General features: G+C 38.5%; 1 protein-coding gene across 1 annotated transcript in view; it reads right to left on the reverse strand.

The window, feature by feature from the left end:
* Positions 1-16030: 16030 nt before the first annotated feature.
* The window catches only part of MEGF10 (multiple EGF like domains 10), a 171516-nt gene continuing 166734 nt past the window's right edge, over positions 16031-20812 (reverse strand). The window contains exon 25 of the mRNA XM_065918183.1: positions 16031-20213. Within this exon, the coding sequence (XP_065774255.1) occupies positions 20029-20213 (185 nt within the window). The 3' untranslated portion in view covers positions 16031-20028. The remainder of the gene's footprint in view (positions 20214-20812) is intronic.

The raw sequence follows: 20812 nt of genomic DNA on the forward strand, positions 1-20812 counted from the left end.
ACTATTGCCAGGCTAGATGTCTAAGAAACTCTTTATATCCAAGCATATCTTCATAATGCATCCCAATTCAGACATACACACTCATAGCTAAGCCAGAAGTGACTGAAGCTAAACTCAAGACAAACTGCCGTTTTCCTCTCTCCATCTCCTCTGACCTGGGCAACCACACACAGGAATGTTTGCTGGGTTAGAGACCACACACCGGATATTCACAAGATACCTGCGCATATTGGTTTATTAATCCATGCTGAGTTTCTCCTCTGATTAGACACAAACCTATGAAAGGAAGTAAGGTTCTTTGTTCAATATTTGGAAAGATTTCTCTTCCTCCCTGAGTTTGTATTGAGGCACAATTTCAGTTCTTGGATAACTCATTTGATTTCTGATTGAACTTTGGTCCATGAGAATGTAAAGCCCTTGAGTGGAAACTGCCAAGTTATCATGAGCTTGGACTTCCTGCATTTCATATTAGCTGCCTCACAGAAACTTTATGATGCTAAGAAAAACAGTCAAGATCTGGGGCATTGTATCTGTGTGGATGTGGTCAGACTTTACACTCCAATGAGAGCTTTTAGTTGTGGCCTAGTGGTTAAAAACAAAAAACCCAGCCCCATCTCATCAATGTGCTGAAAACTGTGAAAAAAATCTTTAGCTTTCAAAAGTGGTAAATGACCATACTTCATTTTTATTTAGGCCATGGAAATGCTTAAAAAAACCCCAAAACTTAGAATATATCACATATGATGCTGAATCTAGGCAAAACCCTGCTGATAGCAGAGATGGCAGCAAGTATCAAAAAGTCATAAGACCACTGCATAAGGTAACTGAAAATAATTGCAGAGAAATAAAAGGTTAACAGAGGTATCCAAGCCCTATTTCTCTTGCGTTTGTCTTACTAATTTATGCAACTATTTGAATGTCTTGATAAATGAAATCACTTGTTGCTTAAAATAGAAAGTGATTTATTGCCCAGCAGGGTTTTGACAGGAAAGGATGCAGCCATTATTCCATACATGTTTGGATAAGAAAATCAGGAGGGAAAAAGTGTAGAATTGGACAGTTTGAATTTAGACTTGTTCAAATGAATAAGTAATAACTGATTACTTGAGTAATAACTTAGATAATAACTGACTCAAGAAGTGAGAGAAATGTCTGATTACAATGATTTTAGTGGCTGTTTTCAAATAAATATTGTGAATCTTATTCTTGGGATGCCTAGCTGCATTTTAATATTTTAGAACTTTTCATAGATTTATGAAGTACTGGTTACTGAGGAAACACATTAATACTTTTCCTCCTGGCTTTGCCATCAAACATCGGAAAAAATGGTTGCTACATACAAGGAAGAAAATTCAATTTAGACTAGAAGCTTCCAAAGGGTAAAAATAAATTTCTAAACGTTCAACATTTCACTCTGCACCATACACATGGAAACCATCACATGAAATACTAAAATGAAACTTTCAAAATGCACATTTTTCCATTATCAAAAGAAAACAGCTGAAATGTTAATAATTGAAAATTTCCAGAATTTTGTTAAGGATTTTTGTATCTATGTTCATCAGTGATATTGGCCTGTAGTTTTCTTTTTTTGTGGCATCTTTGTCTGGTTTTGGAATTAGGGTGATGGTGGCCTCATAGAATGAGTTTGGAAGTTTACCTTCATCTGCAATTTTCTGGAAGAGTTTGAGTAAGATGGGTGGTAGCTCTTCTCTAAATTTTTGGTAGAATTCAGCTGTGAAGCCATCTGGTCCTGGGCTTTTGTTTGCTGGAAGATTTTTGGTTACAGTTTCAATTTCCTTGCTTGTGATGCTTCTGTTAAGATCTTCTATTTCTTCCTGGCTCAGTTTTGGAAAGTTATACTTTTCTAAGAATTTGTCCATTTCATCCAAGTTGTCCATTTTATTGGCATAGAGCTGCTGGTAGTAGTCTCTTATGATCCTTTGGATTTCAGTGTTGTCTGTTGTGATCTCACCCTTTTCATTTCTAATTTTGTTAATTTGGTTCTTCTCTCTTTGTTTCTTAATGAGTCTTGCTAACGGTTTGTCAATTTTGTTTGTTTTTTCAAAAAACCAGCTTTTAGCTTTGTTGATTTTTGCTGTGGTCGCTTTAGTTTCTTTTGCATTTATTTCTGCCCTAATTTTTAAGATTTCTTTCCTTCTGCTAACCCTGGGGTTCTTCATTTCTTCCTTCTCTAGTTGCTTTAGGTGTAGAGTTAGGTTATTTATTTGGCTTTTTTCTTGTTTCTTGATGTAAGCCTGTAATGCTATGAACCTTCTCCTTAGCACTACTTTTACAGTGTCCCATAGGTTTTGGGTTGTTGTGTTTTCATTTTCATTCATTTCTATGCATATTTTGATTTCTTTTTTGATTTCTTCTATGATTTGTTGGTTATTCAGAAGCGTGTTATTTAGCCTCCATATGTTTGAATTTTTAACAATTTTTTTCCCGTAATTGAGATCTAATCTTACTGCACTGTGGTCAGAAAAGATGACTGGAATGATTTCAATTTTTTTGAATTTTCCAAGACCAGATTTATGGCCCAGGATGTGATCTATTCTGGAGAAGGTTCCGTGTGCACTTGAGAAAAAGGTGAACTGGAGGAATCAACCTGCATGACTTCAGACTCTACTACAAAGCCACAGTCATCGTCATCAAGACAGTATGGTACTGGCACAAAGACAGATATATAGATCAATGGAACAGAATAGAAAGCCCAGAGATAAATCCACGAACCTATGGACACCTTATCTTTGACAAAGGAGGCAAGGATATACAATGGAAAAAAGACAATCTCTTTAACAAGTGGTGCTGGGAAAACTGGTCAACCACTTGTAGAAGAATGAAACTAGAACACGTTCTAACACCACACACAAAAATAAACTCAAAATGGATTAAAGATCTAAATGTAAGACCAGAAACTATAAAACTCCTAGAGGAGAACATAGGCAAAACACTCTCCGACATAAATCTCAGCGGGGTCCTCTATGACCCACCTCCCAGAATATTGGAAATGAAAGCAAAAATAAACAAATGGGACCTAATGAAAATTAAAAGCTTTTGCACAACAAAGGAAACTATAAAGTAAGGTGAAAAGACAGCCCTCAGATTGGGAGAAAATAATAGCAAATGAGGAAACAAATAAAGGATTAATCTCAAAAATATACAAGCAACTCCTGAAGCTCAATTCCAGAAAAATAAATGACCCAATCAAAAAATGGGCCAAAGAACTAAACAGACATTTCTCCAAAGAAGACATACAGATGGCTAACACACACATGAAAAGATGCTCAACATCACTCATTATCAGAGAAATGCAAATCAAAACCACAATGAGGTACCATTACACGCCAGTCAGGATGGCTGCTATCCAAAAGTCTACAAGCAATAAATGCTGGAGAGGGTGTGGAGAAAAGGGAACCCTCTTACACTGTTGGTGGGAATGCAAACTAGTACAGCCACTATGGAAAACAGTGTGGAGATTTCTTAAAAAACTGGAAATAGAACTACCATATGACCCAGCAATACCACTTCTGGGCATACACACTGAGGAATCCAGATCTGAAAGAGACACGTGCACCCCAATGTTCATCGCAGCACTGTTTATAATAGCCAGGACATGGAAGCAACCTAGATGCCCATCAGCAGACGAATGGATAAGGAAGCTGTGGTACATATACACCATGGAATATTACTCAGCCGTTAAAAAGAATTCATTTGAATCAGTTCTAATGAGATGGATGAAACTGGAGCCCATTATACAGAGTGAAGTAAGCCAGAAAGATAAAAAACATTACAGCATACTAACACATATATATGGAATTTAGAGAGATGGTAACGCTGGCCCTATATGCAGGGAAGAAGAAGAGACGCAGAAGTACAGAACAGACTTTTGAACTCTGTGGGAAAAGGTGAGGGTGGGTTGATTCAAAAGAACAGCATGTATATTATCTGTGGTGAAACAGATCACCAGCCCAGGTGGGATGCATGAGTCAAGTGCTCGGGCCTGGTGGGCTGGAAAAACCCAGAGGAATCGGGTGGAGAGGGAGGTGGGATGGGGGACCGGGATGGGGATTATGTGTAACTCTATGGCTGATTCATATCAATGTATGACAAAACCCACTAAAAAAAAAAAAAGAAAATTTCCAGTAAAACAAAGTAGGCTCTTCTTAGTGTGGTATTGAACTGAGGAATGAGGATCTTTGGCACATTCAAGAGGAAAGAAAAATTCAGCATTTGTTTGCAACACAATTTCATAGTCATAATTTTAAAAAGTCAAAATTTACTTGATGTAAAAATGGTATTTTAGACTTACAGCTTCCAGTCCTGCATGTAAGGAGCTTAGAAGTCGCCATTTCATTCTAATAACCAGTAAAAAGTCAAACAGACTAAAGAATCAGCAATTGTTCTTAAATCCATCAGAAAAGGGAGGTCACAGGGCAGACCACTGCTCTCAAAACTGAAGAGACAGACAGATGGCTAGAGAGAGTCATGACTCACCAGAGCAGAAATGGCTGCAGGAAGCAGTGCTGAGGCAGAAAAACCCATATTGCAGTTAGTGAACTGCTGGGGGCTCAGTGTGGGCAAATCTGAGAATTAAAAACTCCAGAGGGACCCAGTCATGGGGGACCTCTGCGCTTTCATGAGCTCCGGGAGCTCAGACTAGGTTCTCACAGGGAATATCAGAGAAAAATCCTCTCCAGCTTCTACTGGGGTGCGGGGTAGGGGAACCATTTTGCAACACACCAGAGCACACCCTTAGCAAGCTTAACTCAGGAGAAACCAATTAACCACAGCCTAACCTGCTGGGCTTTTATCAGAGCCTATCTGACTTGGGGGTTTCCCAGGTGGCACAGTGGTAAAGAATCCACCTGCCAAGGCAGGAGACATGAGAGACGTGGTTCATCCCTGGGTTGGGAAGACCCCCTGGAGGAGGAAATGGCAACCCACTCCAGGATTCTGGCCTGGAAAATTCCACGGACAGAAGAGCCTGGCAGGGAGTCGGATATGACTCAGCAACTGAGCACACATGCAACTGACCTGGCAGGAGGGAAATTTCAGTCTTTTCTCATCAACTTGTCCCCCCTAAAAATTGAGAGCACCTGTGAAGTTCACAACCCAGAAGCAAGGCTCAGGAAAAGCTGAGACCAATCACAGAATTAAAGAAGGCTTCCCCTGTTTGGGAGAGAACAGATACATGTATATGTATGGCTGAGTTCATTTGCTTTCCACCTGAAACTATCACAACATTGTTAATTGGCTATACTCCAATATAAAATAAAAAGTTAAAAAAGGGAATGCTCCCCTTCCCTCCATACTTCATCACTGCATTACTGAAGACCTATTTATCTCAGTTCCATTTACCTAATACCTCATGTACATCTTTTAACAAAAAATTATGAGGCATAGTAAAAGGCAAAAGCAAAGTTTGAAGAGATGAACAAGCATCAGAACCAGAGTCACACATGGCACCAAGGTTGGAATTACCAGACCAGGAATTTTAAAAAGCTATGATTAAGGTATTTAATGGCAAAATATACAACATGCAAGAACAGGTGGATAATATAAGCAGATAAACAGAAAATCTAAGAAAGAATAAAAAAGAAATGCTAGAGATCAAGAATACTGTAACTGAAATAAATGCATTTGATGAGTTCACAGTAGACTGAACACAGCTGAGGAAAGAAACTCTGAGCTTGAGAACATGACAACAGAACTTCTAAAACTTAAAAGCAAAGAGAAAGAAAAAAACAGAACAGAATATTTAAGAACTGTGGGACAGCTATGCATAATGGGAATAGCAAAAGGAAAAGAAACAGTATTTAAGCAATAATCAAGAATTTCCCCCAAATTAACATCAGACACTAACCTACAGATGAAGTGGAGAAGGTTGGTGAAAGAACAGACAGACCAGCTGGAACAGAATAGACAGCACAGCAATGAGCCACATAAATATAGTCAACCGATCTTTGATAAAGAAACAAAGGCAATATAATGAAGCAAGGGTTGTTTTTTCAACAAATGGTGCTAGAACAACTGGACATCCACTAGCAAACAATGAATCTAGACAAAGACTACACCCTTCACAAAAGTTAACTCAAAATGGATCACAGACCTAAATATAAGATGCAAAACCATAAACTTCCTATAAAATAACATAGGAAAAAACCTAGATGATCTTGGATATGATGATTTTTTTTAGATTCATCATCAAGATATGATCCATAAAAGAAATAACTGATAAGCTAGACTTCATTAAAATTAAAAACTTCTGCTCTGCAAAAGACAATATCAAAAGAATGAGAAGATAAGTCACTAAATCAATTATGTGTTGTTGTTCAGTTGTTGTGTCCAATTCTCTGAGACCCCGTGGACTGTAGCCTGCCAGGCTCCTCTGTCCATGGGATTTCCCAGGCAAGAATACTAGAGTGGGTTGCCATTTCCTTCTCCAGGGGATCTTCCCAACTCCGAGATCCAGCCCAAATCTCCTGCATTGGCAAGTGGATTCTTTACCACTGAGTCACCAGGGAAACCCATTCATTGTAAGTGACAATGCAAAATGACCAGCCACTTTGAAAGACAATTTGACGGCTTTTTACAACACTGAACATTTACTTGCTATACAATCCAACGATTACACTCCTTGGCTTTCATCTAAATGAATTGTAAACTTATGCCCACACAAAAACCTGCACATAGGTACTTATTGCAGCTTTATTCATAACTGTCAAAACTTGGAAGCAATCAAGATGTCCTTTAGCAGGTGAATGGATAAACTGTGGTTCATCCACATAGTGGAGTATTATTTAACACCTAAGAGAAACAAGTTATCAAGCTATGAAAAGATATGGAGGAAGCTTTTCAATACATACTACCAACTGAAAGAAGCCAATCTGAAAAAGCTACTACATATGATTCCAGCTATATGACATTCCAGAATGTGCAAAACAATGGAGAGAGTAAAAAATAAGAGGCTGCCAGGGGTTAGTGGGGAGGGAGGAATGAATAGGTAGGACACAGAAGATTTTTAGGGCTGTGAAACCACTCTGTACAATACTACAAGGATGGGTAAATGTCACTATACCTGTATGTACATTATTCAAAATCCATATTGACTGGAAAAAAAGCAAACACAAATCCCTCTATAACGTGAATAAAATGTTTAAGAAAAGAAAAAAAAAATCCATAAAATGCACAACAGCAAGAATGAACCCTAATGTAAACTACAGACTTTGAATCATAGTGATGTGCCAATGTAGATTCATCAATAGTAATAAATGTACCACTTTGGTGAGGATATTGATATCAGGGAAGTGGTACAACAGGAACATTTTTTGGGGAACTCTGTGTACTTTTATGCTCAATTTTGATGTAAACCTAAGACCGTTCTAAAAAACAAAGTTCATTAATTTATTTAAAAATAGTTTCCTAACATGAGATTATCCCTGTATTAAAATAATATTTGCTGTTTTCACAGCAGCAGCATTCCACAAAGGTTAGGACTTTTCCACAAATTATCTCATGGACAGTTTTTCCCCATCCTTATATACTCTGATGTCATCAGTTGCTGGAAACACCAGATGTCACTCCTATGGTGTAAGGTAAAGTGACTTAACAGAGTTACCCAGAAGGTTCATCTTAGAGCTGAACAGGTTAATCAGAATTTGGAACTACTGGTTTATCTTTTCCTGTCCTTACTGTCCACCCATGACTAAGAATCTACTAAATGACTAATCACCCCAAAAGTGTATCTTATGCCATTCTACTAATTCTAGAAAATTACATTTATATCCCTTCTTCCTACAATGATAACTTTGGTAAATTTGAGCTTCATCAAAATATTTCAACATCTCAAAGTTATTTTATATTATTTTCCAGTAAGTGGCACATTCACCTGGAGATTTCAAATATATACTTTACATCTTATGCCAATTCTATGAAGAATAGTGTATCTTTCCAGGTGAATAGACTAGGGTCAAGTGAAATGAACTTTCATGATCAAGATCACAGGTGTCTAAGCTGAAAATCACCAATCCTGCCACTCCTTATTTCTTCTTTTTTTCCTATCATTCTCAAACGATATTGACTTAGAGTATGTTCTCATTTGGACAAAGAATTTAAAGTAGTCACATTAAAACCACTAATAAAGCACTGCAAAAGCAGACAATGAAGATAGTAAGGTCTATGTAAAATAAATATGGAGACTTACTGCAACTGTAATTAATTAACCATGGAATTGAGGTCAGAATCTCTTAAACATACTACCCATATTTTCTTTGCAATATGAAGCAATGTCACTTGGAAGAGATGGTGTGGTCTGTATGCAGTGGGATGGACGTGGGGAAGGAGTTCACAGAAGGTTGAGACGATCCTCTGTAAACTAGCAGAGAGAAATCAAGGAACATCTTCCAATTCTATTAAGATAGGCTGCAGGCCATCTACTCTAGTCAACAATGTAATGATTACACACAAGCAACAGGCTCCAGTTCGATGTGCTTTAGCTAACAAGATGCTGAGAATCGCTGTGAGTAAAAATGTCAAGAAGAAATCCACTGGGACTAGAGGATTTGGGTACTGGCTGTTCACACCCATAAGAGCTGAGGTCACCAGGCAGCTCTGTCATTGGGTAAGGGTCACTGCACTTCCTGCCTCTCAGAGCAGTTGCTGGTTTTCCAAAATTCCTCTGAGGTTTTCCTGGGAGAACTGATTTTCTCTGCTTCCGAACCAATTTCTTACAATATAAGAGCTCTGACTAAAAAGTAGTGAGTCTAGGTTTTTGTTTTAATGAATAATTCAGGATGTAAACCCTAAGCAAAGTTTTCCTTGAAATAATCAGCTTGGGCTGTGACAAAATTTTTTTTAGAGATGCTGTCTTGACTTAAATCAGTCTGCCTTTAGAACTAGTAGCTGCCAAAGAGGAAATTTGTATTACGTAATATGTAGAGTTACATGGCTATGTTTTAAAATGTTATGCTTGGTCTTTAGACTTTTGTTTAATGGCACTGTGACTTTTTATTTTTCATGATTTTAATACTGACTTTTGCTTTAAAAGTGTCCAAAGCATTAATGAGGGCTTCCCCAGTGACTCTGTGGTAAAGAATCCACCTGCCAAGTAGGAGACTCGGGTTTGATCCCTGGGTCGGGAAGAGTCCCTGGAGGAGGACATGGCAACCTGCTCCAGTATCCTTGCCTGGGAAATCCCATGGACGGAGGAGCCTGGCAGGCTATAGTCCATGAAGTTAGAGTCGGACATGACTGCGTGAATGAGCACGCACACTTGCAAAGCTTTAATGAAGCACATCACATTCTTACATGTGTTTGTTCAATCAAAATTACTTTATGGAACCCTACTTTATTTATACCAGGTGCTAAGCTCATAGAAGAACTGGTTACCCTACTAAATGAAACAGTGCTCTTTTCATATCCAAAAGACATTTTCTAGTGATTAATATGGCCCCATGGTTCCCCATTTAGGTTTAAGGGTATCCATTGGTAATCACCTTATATTTTTCGCTGTGAGGGAAAATAGCAGTATTTTCAGCCTCGGCATGTTTTCCCAGCTTTCTCCCCTCTCTGAATCCTTTTAAAATAATACATTCTTTCTGGAGATCAACATAGCTTAGCCCCTCCAGGTTCTCTTTCAACATCTCAGGCAGGTAAGAAAAATCCTGCCTTTCATTCTGATGATTTAAAATTACCTTGGTCAAGTGACTCCGCTCTAGTTTGTTTTCTACCAGAAAAGAAAATCTACATATAGCACAAATAAAATATTCATAAAAATTTTAAACTTAATAAATATATGGCCACAAGTCAAACATAAAGGACAACAATTGATACTTAGCAATGCCCAGCTACCCAGTGAGTAGAAATACTAAAGTGAATCTTTTTCAGCTTAGAATTATTTTAATTTTAAACCGATGTATTTTCATTAGGAAAATGAAATTGGGGGAATGCTACAAATCCCTGCTTTTTCATTCTTTTCAGAGAGCTGACTGTTAAACATTTACCGGCATACCACTGGGGTCACTAGTCTGAGACCAAGGAAAGAAAAGAGTCATGAATTTAAGTAACAGGACCAAGTGCCACATAAAGCAGACCAGATAGATGTGTTTGCACAGGGCAGATTTCACAACATGTATTTCTACCTCAGAATACTTGGGCCTATATTCTCCTTAGGCTGATGCAAGCCCAGTCCTGTGAAGCAGAGACAGAAGGAAGATGCTGGAGTACGAGCACAGTCTTAAGAACGTTCAGGTCAGGCCAGTGGGGAGTCTTTGAGCCAAAGTCACCCATTAACGGAGTTCCTCATTTCAAAGCTAAGGGCTTTCCTTGGTTTCCTTCCTGCTCTCAATCATTGCCTGAGAGCAGCCCGAGGAAAGCAAGGCCTTGGAGCAAATGTTGTGCAGGCAGACATGGGGACAAAGGGAAATACGGGGAGAAGTGCGGGGAAGATTGTCATATGCGAAACGAATCGCCAGTCCAGGTTCAATGCATGATGCAGGGTGCTCGGGGCTGGTGCACTGGGATGACCCAGAGGGATGGGATGGGGAGGGAGGTGGGAGGGGGGTTCAGGATGGGGAACACATGGACACCCATGGCGGATTCATGTCAATGTATGGCAAAACCAATACAATATTGTAAAGTAAATAAACAAATAAAACTGAGAAGAAGAAAAAAAAGAAGATGGGGAGGATCTGGGCACAGAATGAAGACCAGCATATGGCACAACTGAGCTGTAATAGAAGGTTCACGGATGTAAAGACTGGGAGAAGTTGAGTGTAACATTTTCCACTAAAATAAACTCCCTAGCAATACCTGCCAGAAAATTCAGTGGAACTGCTCTTGACATCCAAATCCTCTGGAACTGGGGCTGTCAGCTTTGTGGGCAAAATATCAAAGACCTGACTTAAGCTTTGAAATAAAGTTTTAAAATATTTTGTTAGACAGGCTGTGGTTATCCTATATCCCTTTATGTTACTAGCTTCCTGAACCTTTAGCTCTCATCAAGAATTACTGCAATTGTAGAATGGGACAGAAGGAGCAACGCTTCCAAGTCATCTTTAAAAAATGCTGAGGAATAACAAAGTCAAACCTGGCATTGCCAAAGTAAGCAGAGGCCATCATTCATTCATTCATTACTTAATCATTGTAATTTCCCTCTACAGTTGCATGTGGATATATTGACTATATTATTATCAAGCCAGGTCATCTATACGGAATAGGTTATAAGGAAGTCTCTTTTTCATTAACCATAAAATCAATCTTAAAATATGATTCCGATTATTGGGAAGTGATGACACATACTAGCACCGCTTTCTTCATAAACCTTTGTGGTGTGGCATGCTTGGCAGAACTCAAGTTGAATGCTAGCATGAACCTCCAGATCTGCATGGGATATAAAATGACTTCTACGTAAACAAACTTTGGCTTTCATCCACAATCATTAAATTCTTTACCTTGATTTCAATATGGCATCTAAAATTCTGTTCTAAACTCTTGGGATGCAATGTCTCAAGTCCCTGATCATGGCTGGACCTTCAGAGAAGTTAGTGTTCCTATCTTCTCCTGATTGTCCTAATATACATGATGCAGCTAAACTAGTCTGTTTACAGGCAGAACTAACCTGTATGGTTAGGCAGAAGCCTAGAAAAGGGAAAGGCTCAAGCATCAGTCTAGCAGTATTCTCTCTGTTTGTGGAGTATTTAGTGGAGGTTTGAAGAAATTAATGGACTTCAAGTTCTACTCTTACATATTGAAAGATCACTTGCTCCATAAACTTCTCAATCATATGCCAATCATCAAATACACTGTGGCAGGTTGGCTACTTCAAGGCACATGTGGATTTTTCTATTGCTTTATCATCAGTAAACAAGTCCAGGCCATCAATATAGGAGGAAGTACAACCCGCCATAACCCGACAGCCATGTACACATTCTCTGATTCCTTAATAGCAATTCAGTAAAGGATGATTGGGCTTCCCTGATTGTTCAGTCAGTGGCAAACCACTCCAGGATTCTTGCCTGGAGAATCCCATGGACAGAGGAGCCTGGTGGGCTACAGTCCATGGGGTTGCAAGAGTCAGACATGATTTAGTGACTGAATCATTACCACCAAAGGATGATTGGCTGGTGGTCTGGTATCTCTAGCTTATCCTGTGCCAGTCTGTCACATAGAGTCCTTTATCTCTTCCTGTTGCCACTGTCTCTTCCTGATCTGTGCCAATTGGATCAGAGATTTCAAGTAGAATGAAATGGGGCTATTTAACAACCTCCTGTCAAGTAGTCATGCTGTCCTAGGAAGAGAGGAGCTGCTGCTACAGAAGCATAGTAGGCCTGAGAACATGTCAGCAGACTTTTACCTTTCCCACCCTGGTCTCCCCCCTTTCCTGCTTCTACCCTACACTCTCTATTCAATATATCTTACCTTTGTAAGCACTCTGTCAATTCTACTTGTACCATTTTAATTTTTTCTAGTCTTAGAGTTCAGAAAACTCATCAGGACTTATCTGTTTCCATGTTTTTTCATTAATTCTCTTTCATTTGTCCAGTAGATCCTTTCATATTTGAAAGAAAGATCTAAAAAACTGAAAGATTCATAAGAGTTTAGATTATGGAGTATACAAGAGTATAGATTATGGAACTTTTGTTCTATATTTCTTTGGTTACTACATCAATTGTTTTCCCGTCTGTCTCACTATTGGGTCTCTTGCATGAGTCTTTCCCGATTCTCTTACTCATACTTAACATTTTTGAAATTTCCTCTTGATTGCATTTCTCAGTAGTTACCATATTTTTTGTTTTTACATTCTTCTATTAAATTTTCAAGTGGACCTTAGGAAGCATCACTATGAACAAAGCTAGTGGAGGTGATGGAATTCCAGTTGAGCTATGTCAAATCCTAAAAGATGATGCTGTTAAAGAGCTTCACTCAATATGCCAGCAGATTTAGAAAACTCAGCAGTGGCCACAGAACGGGAAAAGGTCAGTTTTCATTCTAATCCCAAAGAAGGGCAATGTCAAAGCATGTTCAAACTACCATACAACTGTACTCATTTCTCACGGTAGCAAAGTAATGCTCAAAATTCTCCAAGCTAGGCTGGAACAGTATGTGAACTGTGAATTTCCAGATGTTCAAGCTGGTTTTAGAAAAGGCAGAGGAACCAGAGATCAAATAGCCAACATCCGTTGGATGTTAGAAAAAGCAAGAGAGTTCCAGAAAAACATCTTCTTCTGCTTTATTGATTACTCCAAAGCCTTTGACTGTGTAGATCACAACACACTGTGAAAAATTCTTCAAGAGATGGGAATACCAGACCATCTTACCTGCCTCCTGAGAAATCTGTATGCGGGTCAAGAAGCAACAGTTAGAACTGGATATGGAACAACAGACTGGTCCTAAATAGGGAAAGGAGTACATCAAGGTGGTATATTGTCACCCTGCTTATTTAACTTCTATGCAGAGTACATCATTAGAAACGATGGACTGGAAGAAGCACAAGCTGGAATCAAGATTGCCATGAGAAATATCAATAATCTCAGATACGCAGATGACACCACCCTTATGGCAGAAAGTGAACAGCAACTAAAGAGCCTCTTAATGAAAGTGAAAGAGGAGAGTGAAAAAGTTGGCTTAAAACTCAACATTTAAAAAACTAAGATCATGGCATCTGGTCACATCACTTCATGGCAAACTGATGGGGAAACAATGGAAATGGTGACAGACTTTATTTTGGGGGGCTCCAAAATCACTGCAGATGGTGACTGCAGCCATGAAATTAATAGATGCTTGCTCCTTGGAAGAAAAGTTATGACCAAACTCGACAGCATATTAAAAAGCAGAGGCATTACTTTGCCAACAAAGGTCCATCTAGTCAAAGCTATGGTTTTTCCAGTAGTCATGTATGGATGTGAGAGTTGGACTATGAAGAAAGCTGAGAGCTGAAGAATTGATGGTTTTGAATTGTGGTGTTGGAGAAGACTATTGAGAGAGTCCCTTGGATTGCAAGGAGTTTGAACCAGTCCATCCTAAAGGAAATCAGTCCTAAATATTCATTGGAAGGACTGACTGATGCTGAAGCTGAAACTCCCAATAATTTGGCCACCTGATGCAAAGAACTGACTCACTGGAAAAAGACCCTGATGCTGGGAAAGACTGAAGGCAAGAAGAGAAGGGGATGACAGAGAATGAGATGGTTGGATGGCATCACTGACTCGATGGACATGAGTTTGAGCAAGCTCAGGGAGTTGGTGATGGACAGGGAAGCCTGGCATGCTGCAGTCCATGGGGTTGCAAAGAGACGGACACGACTGAGTGACTGAACTGATCAAATTCTTAAATTGAGAAATCCTTATCTTCAGTTCTAGGAAACTCACTCTGGTCCTATAATTATATGCCTTGCTTCCCTGGTAGTTCAGCAGTAAAGAATCTGCCTGTCAATGCAAGAGATTCAGGTTCAATCCCTGGGTTGGGAAGATCCCCTGGAGAAGGGAATGGCAACCCATTCCGTATCCTTGCCTGCAGAGCTCCGTGGACAGATGAGCCTGGCAGGCTACAGTCCATAGGATCACAAAGAGTCAGACATGACTGAAACGACTTAGCATGTGTGCAGTCATACAGTTCAGCAGGCTCTCCCCACACTCCCTTCCCCACAGTGCAGCTCCATCAACTCTGTCCTTCCATCTGCACCTTCTTTCAAGGACTTCATGTCTCACTGTGTGTGGAACCTCTTCAGGTTACCAAGGTCAGCCTTTGACTTTTTGGATGGCTGTATTCTCCAGGATGGGAATGTGATGTCAGGTCACTACCTGCCCACAAACCCACAACCAAAAGTTTAAAAATCATTCTCAAATCCTAGGAAGATAACATACCACTGGAAGGTGAAGTTGTATTATTATGGGTTTTCTAAATTATACCTCTAGAAACTAAATATGCATGGCATATTTTTGTAGTAAAAAAATAGATCAGGATACATTCACACAAACACGTACTTTTTATAATATTCATTAAATGCGCACTTCTGATTTACTAGCTTCATCACTTACCTGGTTATTGCAAACTGGCTCCAATCCTTAGGTAATTTTTCATAATAGTTATGATAGCTAACATTTCCCAACTATCTACTATGTATCAGGCACTAAAGTAAGTGTTTTGTAGGTATAATTAAAGTCATTAAATTCTCACAAAACTCTTTGTAATAGGTACTATTATTTCCAACATATTATAACATAAAAACCAAGGTCCTGAGAAATTAAGTTACTCACCAAAGTCATGCAGCTAAAGTAGATGCTGTAACCCTTTCATGAAATAATGAGCTACTTGAGCACATGTCTTCTATATCTCTGTAGCCCCAACTGCTCTTGGCACTCAAGCCCTCAGTAAATAAACAGTTAATGAGAGAAGCAGCAATGCTTTACTCATAGCTGAGCCCTAGAACACAGGGCTATAAAGGGCTGCTGCTGCTGCTAAGGTGCTTCAGTCGTGTCTGACTCTGCGACCCCATAGACGGCAGCCCGCCAGGCTCCTCTATCCATAGGATTCTCCAGGCAAGAGTACTGGAGTGGGTTGCCATTTCCTTCTCCAGCTATAAAGTGAGACCTCCAGAAAATTTTAAGTTACAAAATGAAGCATTAACAGGTTACTGAGATTTAAAAAGCAAATCCACACAAGATAACCTGAAGTTTTTTACAGAGACCTGACTCTCAGGCGCTAACCTGGGTTCCAGGGATACAAATATGAACAAAAATGTTGCCTCTGTCTTTAAGGAACAAATGATCTGGAGAAAAAGCAGGCATATAAGCAATTAAACATAATAAAATATAGGTTTAAAAAAAATATATATATATAGGGCTAAGGGATCACATATGAAAAAATATTAAAATTTTTTTCCAGTAGCATCATAAGTTTTTTCTCCTCTTTAATTAATGATAGAATCAAACAGAAATAAACACTACTTTAAAGTTTTTATTAGAAAGTTTATTGCATTAATCTACAAACTCATTTGGTCATATAAATAAGAATGCTGGCTAATACTGATGAAAGTTTAATCATCTTTGGGAAAAGAGATATTTTAACACTGAAAGCATTTTTTGTTTGCTACAATCACATACATCCTAATATGTTTTAATTATTTTCCTTTTAAAAATATATATTGCAATTTGTTCATATCAAAAAGAAGCCTAGACTAAATACTGAACTAGAATAGACAGACTAGTGTTAGACATCAGTATTAAGGGGACCCTAAAACAGCAACTGGTCTTACACCTGTAGTTACTAGACAAACACCCATCTAAGCCATATGATTCACACTTAACACATCTAGATACATGTCCATGACATAAAGCCTTTAAGACCAACACACCTCTTAAATACTTAATATGGATAATTAAGACATGTTACTTAAAGATAGAAAATCTATTATTTAAAAGACATAACCTTAAAACTCAATTTTTTTAATGATTTCATCTCATTTTAAGAGATAAGTGAACTAACATTGACATGAACCCTAAATGGTATTGTAATACTCTTTGCAACTCTTATAATATTTATAGTTTAAAATCACAATAATTGATAACTATTATTGTGACTCTGAGGTCAAAATGATTACATTTTCATAAAGTTGTTCGCAATTCTCGCAACATGTAGTCATTGTGCTAATGGATTTGTTTGGGGTTGATAACTATCTTATTATGAAATTCCACATTGGTTTTCCTGAATTTGGTGAGTAATTTTCCACAGAGATAATGAAAACACATTAAGCTCCCTTTCAACATTACTGCTGTAGCATAGGAGAGAAATTTATATCAAACATTGTAAATAATTATGAAATATTCTTTATCATATAATTAACTACAAATAATTTTCTCTGTATTAAAGCAAGCATACAAACTATCATTTGGGCCAGTTTTGATGTACTTGTATAGAAATACAAATAGGTTATAAATTTTCTGATACATCAACCTCTAGAGGAAGTATAATAGTTTGGTTGACATCCCTACATGAATGGCTTTTGCTACATGTCACCAAGCTCATTCACTGCTTTAACCACTATAGGATATAGAGAAGATTATTTTTAAGGTTCCAAATTAACATGGGTTCCCTGGTGGCTCAGATGGTAAAGAGTCTGCCTGCAATGCAGGAGATCTGGGTTAGATCCCTGGGTTGGGAAGATCCCCTGGAGAAGGAAATGGCAATCCACTCCAGTATTCTTGCCTGGAAAATCCCATGGACAAAGGAGCCTAACAGGCTACAGTCCATGGGGTTGCAGAGTTGAGCACAACTGAGTGACTTCACTTTCAAAGGTCATGAAAACAAATTTACTATGTACAAAGCATAACATTGCCATTAAATCAAATTTGATATATCTGAAAAAGCCCAAAACACTGTAATTACAGGGGGAAAATTGTCAGATTCTTTTGTCTCCAATTCTCATTCTGACAAAAGTGTTTTTAAAAGGTATCTTTACCCAAGTCTTTATCAAAGTATCTAGAAATTTTCTACCTTTCAACTAGATCTCTTCAAATATAGTGTGTAGTTTTACAATATCCACAATGCTACTTGTAAGAATTGCTTCTGGTCAAAATGTCGTTTTAGGACACCAGCCATCCTGAGGAGGCGATCTGTCAGAAAGATGGCACAGCGAGGGACAGCAGTGCCTCTCTGGACCCGCCTCTGTTTCCTGGATTTTCTATTTACATTGCTGTTGCCTTGGGACATGAAGCTTTCTCTTTTAAAAATAGGGGAATGAGGGGAAAAAAAAAGGTGTCTTATCTCCAGGGAGTAATGGGGAATCTCAACTTACCATGGAGCTCTGAAGAGATGAATCTTAGAAGTGGAAAGCTGTCTTCTTTTTTCTACCAAAAAGGACTCTTATGCATTTATGAACCCAATTGTCTCAATTAGATCTCTATTCCCTAGAATCAAGGGCCAACCAGCAGGTCACTGTTGAAATAAATCAATTGTTTCTAAGGTGTGTTCCGGGCAATTCCCATTTCCTTGAATTAACTTTGAAGTTCCCTGAAAGAAACAGCCACCAAAGAAGTATGTTTGTTCTCTCATCCACCTGATCAAACCAACATCAGAGGTGCAGGTGTGTGACATGAAGGCACAGGATATCCCAACTCGGTAACTGGCAAGGACAATGCCTTCTGTATACTGCTGGCAGAATGGGAGTACAATACGTATTTGTGAATTGACTCACTGATACAGGACACCACGTAGGTTTTCCTGTCTTTAAAAGATGGATGGCCACTGTTTTCTCTTACAAAATTGCTTCCTCATTCAGCTTTCAGCCCTTTCAGGTGCTCAGGTAGGTCAAAGAGAAACTGGTTTCCTTGCATGGAACCAGCATTCTCCTGAGGTAACTCCCTTAAGTGAAAAATGTAAACTACGTTAGGAACACACAAGATGAGTATCTCTTCTGGTTTGCCTGTTACAGGGCACATTTAAGCCCACTGCAGGGTAATTATTCATAATGCCTTCATTTACTTTCAAAAGTGTCCCAGTTTGGATAATTGATTATATGACCACCCTAATGAAGGTCTTCAGTAGATCAGTCTGTGGTACTCTCTCAGTAACAATGACTCCCTGTTCCTCTTCCCTTTGGTTTAACCAAAACTCAGGACCCACAGATCAAGAGGAACTCCATTTTGGAATATTCAAACGCTTCTCCATTTCCATTATAAACCATTTACTTGTTACTATACCATTTTAGTAATGCCCAATTTTAACGGATTCGATTTATATATCTTCTTCTCTTCCCTCCAAAAGAAACAAGAGAAATGCATTTTTCTGAAGCAAAAAAGAAAAGTGGCCATAACACAAGAAACAATAAACATATAATATTTTTTCATTAACAATCCAAACACTACAAAACATAGAATATACAACTTAAAAATGGAAATACAAATTAATGAAAAATGGGGTACATGTCATATTAGCAATGCAAAAGACCAGCTTAAGCATAAGTTTCTCTAAATCAACAATTAATAAAAGGAAAGTGCCCTTTTCTCAAATATGCACAAAAATATTTCGGTCACTTCTAGGAAAAAAATTAATCAAAACTTTCTGCTAATTCTATATTACAGCATGTATAACTAATGGCTTACAAAACTTGAGCATCATCTTACACCTAACATTTACAAACTTTTCCATTCATTAGACACTCATTCAATCCAATCTGTCAAAAATAAAATTATTTCATTTCTGTATGTATGAAATAATTATTGATATGTTATGGATCTCAAGTGGTGAATGTGTATGATTGGGACAGTGATCAGAATAACGTCATGGATCTAAAATGGGCCGAGAAACAGAGAAGCATCTCTGTCTGGCACATCTGTGTATTCATTGCTGCAGTAATTCTATTACTTTTCTAAAGTAATTCTAAATGTACATTTCCTCATCCTACAAAAAAAAGTCTAAAGTTTTCATATGTAAATTTGCTCTGCACCACTAGAGTTTATTCAGAGTCTGTCCAGTAATGTCACTTGACAGAATGTTTCCTGCTGGGTTCCTATTATCCTTACAATAATGAGTCCCGCTGAAAAAAGTTGAACAATAAGGACTCAATGAGATGGCCCTTTTCTTCTATGTATTGTGCATGTGACACTTCAATGAAGTAAATTTCATGGTAAAATGCACAATCCTAGGTACAACTCTATGATGCAAATGAGAAAGAAAATATTTAAATTTTAATTTTTCAAGCAACACCACCAACATCCACTGCAACCCGTGTCTCTGAAAGAGTCCTGCACGGTCATGCTTTTAGCCAAGACTTTACAGTAAGTCATGCTTCATGGATGCAGTTCTAATACTAACAAAAATGGGAAATCACACTGATATCTCCTTCTGAGCCACCTGTATAAGAAGGACCTATGGTCAGTTAGCCTCAGCTTTGAGCTTTCTGGTTCATGTCCAACAACTGCCTATGAAGTAGATTAACATTCACATAGGGTGGCAAACTTGAGGATGGAGAAGAGCTGAACTGCAGTTCTGGGAAGGGGTCCAGTGGCTACCCAGTGGTCTTTGGTGTCATTCACTGCTGCTGCTGCTGCCGCTGCTGCCACCATCCTCTTGCTTGGGGGATGATGAACTGTCTCGGACTGGCAACAGGTCATAATGGCAAGGGATGTGACTGTTCTTTGGGAGGTCATATGGATCCTGGGTGCGATGCCCATTATTGCTGAATATTCCTTGGACAACACTCACTGTAGGTTCTGTGACAACCAGGGACACATTAATTGGTAATGGAAATTTTAAAAATATACAATATGGCATTTCATGCAAGTATCAAACACACCAGAGGAACATTCATAAAAATATAAGGAAGTATTTTAAAAAACAAACAGTCCTTGTATAACCCCAGAGAGGTGACTACTCTGTGGTTGGTAACCCACTGACTCTTACACACGATGTTGAGAACAAAGGGTGACTATGTGGTTGGGATGAAGACATCAAGGGAATATAAAGAAACACTGGACATGAATCACTGTCTGCAAAACCTGGGAGATAATCTAGTCTGAGCCCATTCTTGTGCAGGTAACAACAACAAGGTCCTTTGGCAATCACTTGCTTCATGGAAACGTGTAACAAGTTCACAGCTTTAGGATTCAGGACTCAGGCTTTCAGCTGCGTTCCCATCTCACAGTGGTGGGCTTAGGGGACAACTCAAAAGGGAACTGCTGCTCACTTCCAAAAATAAATTTATTTCATCCTAGTTTCCATTTTTAAAAGCTGTCTTAATACTTTAAAAAGAGTTACATATCTTTCTGTGACAGTTCTATGGCATAAAATGAATGACTAGTGACTAGATTTA

The sequence above is a fragment of the Muntiacus reevesi genome, chromosome 1 (assembly GCF_963930625.1).
Source record: "Muntiacus reevesi chromosome 1, mMunRee1.1, whole genome shotgun sequence".
Taxonomy (NCBI): Eukaryota; Metazoa; Chordata; class Mammalia; order Artiodactyla; family Cervidae; genus Muntiacus; species Muntiacus reevesi.